The sequence below is a fragment of the Belonocnema kinseyi genome, chromosome 4 (assembly GCF_010883055.1).
Source record: "Belonocnema kinseyi isolate 2016_QV_RU_SX_M_011 chromosome 4, B_treatae_v1, whole genome shotgun sequence".
Classification (NCBI taxonomy): domain Eukaryota; kingdom Metazoa; phylum Arthropoda; class Insecta; order Hymenoptera; family Cynipidae; genus Belonocnema; species Belonocnema kinseyi.
This window is the reverse complement of record NC_046660.1, coordinates 77,521,326-77,527,325: the sequence shown is the minus strand read 5'-3', so window position 1 is coordinate 77,527,325 and position 6,000 is coordinate 77,521,326. Positions and strand designations below refer to the sequence as shown.

At 27.8% G+C, this 6,000-nt stretch overlaps 1 protein-coding gene across 3 annotated transcripts in view; it reads left to right on the top strand.

Moving 5' to 3' along the window:
- Positions 1–6,000, top strand: part of LOC117170626 (GAS2-like protein pickled eggs) — a 141,739-nt gene that overhangs the window by 120,550 nt on the left and 15,189 nt on the right. For 2 of the 3 annotated variants that reach the window (XM_033357527.1, XM_033357526.1), the window contains exons 5-6: positions 689–773; positions 3,112–3,562. In XM_033357527.1, coding sequence (XP_033213418.1) covers positions 689–773; positions 3,112–3,562 — 536 coding nt within the window. The remainder of the gene's footprint in view (positions 1–688; positions 774–3,111; positions 3,563–6,000) is intronic. The other variant, XM_033357529.1, reaches the window with a different exon arrangement.

Below are 6,000 nucleotides of genomic sequence, written 5' to 3'. Positions count from 1 at the left end.
AAAATTAAAAGCCAATATCTCGGCAACGTATTGAAATTAGACTTTAGGAAATAAGACGCCACAAAATTTAGTCCAGCTATTTTCTGTGTATAACCGGAAGTATCCCTATCATAACAGTATCGTATTCTTTTATGTCACACCGTCAAACTCCTATGCTTACAAATAAACATTTCGGAAATTATTTCACCACAAAAAATTTAGTGAAAAAAAGGAAAATATTTGTTTATATAATTTTCATTGAATACTAAGAGGCAAGGTTCATTTTTCTCAGTGTTATCTTCTGTGCATTAAAATCAAAATTTCCACGACCGTTAGGGGAAACCCCGATGAATTCTTACGTTAAAAAAGCTTTAACAATCCTGATTGGCCAATTACGTCTTTAACGATCGTTGAAATTAACGAATTGGTTATAAGAAACTAGGGAACTAACGGTTTAGACAAACAACTCTTTTATGATGTGATTTTTTTTTACTTGTTAAGGTTCTTTTATCTTTATTTCAAGGTAAAAAAATCTTTTTTCTTATTAAAGTAAAAATAAAAATAAAGATTAAGGTCAGGTAGTTTAGCAATATTAAGAAGATTAAGTTTTCTTAGAATAGATTTAAAAAATGTTTAATCATTTTGTAATTCTATTTGAGATATACTCTTAAAATATATGCGGAAGTTCAGAAAGGAATTTTGTTTTCAGCACACCGATCAATGATCTCGGCAAAATTAATTCAGAAAGCAGGCGGTTCCTTCGATCTTGGTAGCGCGCAGGTGCATTATGAACGGTAAGTTATCTTTTAAAAACCAATAATTTTGCTTCTCCCCAAATTCATAGTTCACATCAAAATAAGGCGATATTTTTTTTAGACCCATGACTATAATCACAAGTGTTTGCTGAATAATTACGTAACTTTCACACAAGGAAAACTATGCAAGAGAAGACAGATTAAAAAAAATTATTGAAAATTATATCACAATCTTAAATTTGAACTAATCACAATCAAGGAATATTAAAGTAAAAATTCTGGGAAGATGAGACATTTTTTATTTAATATGTTCCAAATTTAATAATTTCATCTATTAAAATTTAATATTTTTTAATCGCAATAGTTAGCAATTTAGAGAATATCACATGTAATGGAATTACTTGAAACTGAAGATCTCGAAACTCTATGCATAATCTAAAATTTATAACCTTTTAACTTGAAATAAATAAAAGTTAACGAAGTATCTTAGCCTAAAGTTAAAATCAACTACTTAAAATTTTAAAAGTTACAAACGCAGTAAATTTATAGCAAAATGGTATACAAATTTAAAAATGTTTAATTTAAATCATGAAAGTTGTGAAAGGCACAATTTCCTCATCAAATATTTCCAATTGTTTTATCTCAAAAATAGTTTCATTATATTACAATTGTTTCAATTAAAAATAATTAAACAATTGAAAAAGAAAAATGTTTAAAATTCAATCATTTATATTTGAAAGTGGTCATAAATTTAAAAATTTAATCTATAAATTTATACATTTCAGTAAATCATTGAAAATTTAAAAAATTAAAACTAAAAGTTTAATTTTGAGTAAAAAAGGGTGTTTTGAACCAAATACTTGAATTTTCAACTAACCAAAATGGATTTTCGACAAAAAATGGAATTGTTCAATTTTCAGTTTAAAAATTAACATAAAAAGACGAATTTTCAGCTAAAAAAATTAATTCCGAACCAATATGAATTTTCAATGTAAAATTTAATAGTTAAATTATAAACTAAAAAATCAATGTTTGACAAAAGAAAGTGGATTTTTCGATTACAAAGTTCATTTTCAATCTAATATTTGCATTTTTAACTTTAAAAAATAGAATTAAACAAAAATGTTCAAACAAAATACTTTAACTTTTATCTAAATAATTGAATTTTTATGTAGAAATGTTTAATTTTCACCAAAATAGCTCAAATTTAAACGTTACGAAATCCTTAGATTTTCAACCAAAGAGATCAATTTTGAACTTTCACGTAATACTTTCCAAATATAATAATAAAATCTATTAAGATTTAACATTTCTTAATTAAAACCGTTGAAAATTAAGAAAGTACTGGATGGAATTACTTGAAACTGAAGATCTCGAAACTCAATACATAATCTGAAAAATTATAACTTATAAACCTAAAATTAAAATAAACTAATTGTAAAATAAACTACTTTAAATTGGGAACGTTCAGAACTCAACCATTTTAAGCCATAATGGTATGAAAATCTACTAATTTTTAACTGAAATCATGAAATTTGTGAAATGCACGATTTTTACATAAAATGTTTGTAATCTTTCAATTACAAAAACAGTTTAATTTGATTGCGTCCAACAAGTTTCGAAATGAGGTCAAACTATTTTTATTTTGAAAATTTCAAATAATTTCCAATGGATTCAAAAATTATGTTAATTGCTTATTTACAATTTTTGGTACTGAATTCATTAAAAAGAGTATTATGTATGACTTGCCTTTCGTTTGCACTTCAAAAGGAAACTATAATTTTTGTATGTTTTCATAAAGTCATTAGACTTTTTAATTTTTATTAACAGGTAGCAACTTTTCAGCACTATTTATTTTAGATTTCTAAACATTTCATATTTTCGGCCCACTCTAATCTTCAGTGAATGCATTTTCCCATTTGTATTTAATTTATATTTTAAAAGCCTGAAAAATGTAAGAATTTCTATGTGGATATTTGTCTAGCAGAAATCTTACAGAATGAATAATTTTCAAAATCAATTTTTAACTTCAAATGATCTAGACACGTCGAAAACATTTGGTCTAAGCTCACCGAATTTCATCTAATTTGATGTTAAAACTTCAAAATAATTTAATAAATGTAATATCTATTGCTTCACAAAAAATTCATCTAAAAAATCTCCTAGGATCCTAATAGCGCAAAGATATTAGATGTAGATCTGGCGGTTCAATCGAGGCGCGTCTAGGAACACGTCCTTAACAAATTCTCATTTGCACTGTTATGAATGACGACTCTCCAGTAACTATTTTTCTTAGAAAGTTACGCAATAATTCGATAATATTTGTGATTGTTGAGTTAGAACATTTCGCACGATAGAATCCCATTTTTTCATTCAGATCACCTCCAAGGACCCGCCGCAGTTCCGCCTCTAGCGTCGGTTCCTGCGCAGGAACGTTACAATCTCAAAATCAGCAGCCTTTATCATTGCAAATCCCCAGAAGCGTTTCAAGCAATCGATCTCGATCACCCACCCCTCACCAGGCGACTAGACATCATGGCGAGGACACGAAGAAGACTGGAAACCGTTCCAGGAGTCCAACACCGCAGGGGAAGCACCTCACCAATCCAGCCCATCAGCTATCAGATGCTGGAAAGCTAAGGTCCAGGTCACCAACCCCGAAGACGAACACCAGGTCAAGAAGTCCAACTCCAAAGGTGGAAAATGGAAAGGCGAACGATCCCTTGATACTGGACCCAACCAGAAAAGCCCTCAACGAAGAAATCCGACAGGTCAAATACGATGGACGATCTCAGATGTATCACAGCAGACATCAGGATAATTATCAGGTACGATTTTCTTATCATTCATCAGCAAAATTCAAACAGAAGTCAAATTTTTATTATGAAATTGTTTTTGTCATCTCACAATTATTAGTCTAATGTCTAATAGAACGGGGTGGCCGTAAAACTTCATTTTCAAAATTAGAAGGTAAATTTAAAAGCAAAAGTCAAGTTTATTGAAAACAATTCAAAAATATGAAGAAATGCATTAATTCAGTAATTTTGAAATGAGTTTAGAAAACTTTAAGAGAATTCTTGAAAAATTAATAAAAGTCAGGGTGAATTAAAAATGAATTCAAATGAACTGCCAGAAATATTTGCAACTCTCTTCACACCTTAGCAACCTTACGAAAGTAAGTAGATTCTTTGATAACCACTAAAATATCATGAAATCCCATGAAATTCTATAAAATCTGATATTTCCTGAAATCCTAGAAATTTTATTAAAATGCCATTAGGGCTTTTAAAATCCCTCACAATCATTGAAATTCTCGAAAATCTTATACAATCCATTGGAATCTTTTAAAATATATTTTTTTAATCTTCTGAAAATGCCTTATGACTTTTTTATTACTTTCAAATATTTGAAATCATTAAATATATTTTTTAAATCTCTTACCATTTTTTTAAAGCTCTTAAAAATTTCTTTTAATTATTAAAAATACCCTAAAATATTTCAAATCCTTTCAAACTTTTGAAAGCTTTTAAACATTCTTGAAATTGTTTGAAATATGCGAACATTCATTGGAATCACTTTATATTATTGAGATCTATAAAAAACATCCTCAAATATTTAGGAAATATTCCTAAATACTTTTGAAATCACTTAAATGATTCAAATCTCTAAAAAATACTCTAAGATACTTCAATTTATTGAAACTTTTTAAAGCTAAAATAATAAAGCTAATAATAATGAAGCTAAGCCCGAAAATCTCTCAAATTATTTGAAACCCTTTAAAATGACTGAATTCTATTGAAAATACTTTCGAATCTTTAAAAATATCCTAAAAATGTTTAAATTATTTACAATTGTTTTGAATACCGTGAAAGATATGAAAATATTTGAAATCCTACGAAATCTCTCAATTATTGCGAATAAGATATATCATATCCATTAAAATATTATGAAATCACGTGAAACTATATGAAATTTTAAGATATTTCCTGAATTTTTCGAAAATTTATTAAAATACCTCAAGAGCTTTTAAAATCATTGAAATGTTTGAAAATCTCATCAAATCCATTAGAATCTCTTAAAATACCCTACAAAATCGTTCAAAATCTTCCAAAATTTGTTAAATCCCTATACAGATTTATCTGAATTAATTGAAATCCTTGAAATCTTGTATAAAATAGTCCACAATATTTTCAATATTTAGAAATGTTTTGAAATCCCTTGACCTTTTTTAAAATCAAATTCCTTAAAAGTTTTAAAATCCTATGGAATACTTTCAAATTATTCAAATATATTAAAAATCCCTTGGTATCTTTTACAATATCCTTAAATATTCAAAATCCTTTAAAATAATTCAAAGTCCTTTGCAATCATTAGAAATCCTTTGAAATTATTAAAAGCTCTTGAAAATTCCTGGTAAATTTTAAAATGCCCTAAAATGTTTTAAACCCCTTTGAAATCTATTAAAATTATTGAAATCTATTTTTAAAATTTTGAAAATTTTTTAAAATGCTCTAAAAGGTTTCAAAAGAATTTAAAAGATTGGAAATATGGTGGAGTACTTTAGAAATGATTCAAAGCAATTTTTAATTGGTCTCAATCAACGTTAACCTAAAAGTTGTTGAACTCATGTTTCTTTATAGAAATCATATTCCTGATGAACAATCAGTACTTCAAAAGTAAATTTAAAACCTTGGAGAAATTTTGACAGAAAAAAATTGTTTAATCAAATTTTCCAATTTTTGTTTAATTTTTGAGTGTTGTATTCTTCTGGAAATGAAATAAAATTTTGCGAAATACTTTTTTAATATAATAGCTCTTACACGTTTTCATTTTGTTTGAAGAAATTTATATTTTTTGAAAAATAGAATTGAATTTTACTTACTTTAAAAGGAGCTCTATTCTTTAAGTTGAAAATGATTAAGGCCAGCGGCGTAGCCAGGATTTTTTTCAGGAGGGGCTTTGATTCTTTTTTCGGAGGGGGCTTCGGGTTTATGTTTAGGCAAAGAGTAGGGGAAAAATGGAATTGAATAATAAAAATACTTAGTTTCGGGAGGGGGGCTCGGGCCTCAAACCCTCCCCCTCGCTACGCCACTGATTAGCCCTTAAAGGTCGGCATGGGGTCTTTAGTGCCCTAACACTTTAAATAGAAAATTGCGAAGTTCGTTCTTCTTCAGTTTTTAATTTTGTTTTCAATGTCTTTAAATTAAAAAATGATTCAACAAGGAAAATGATCTTATAACAAGACACTTAAGGGAATGTCCAATAA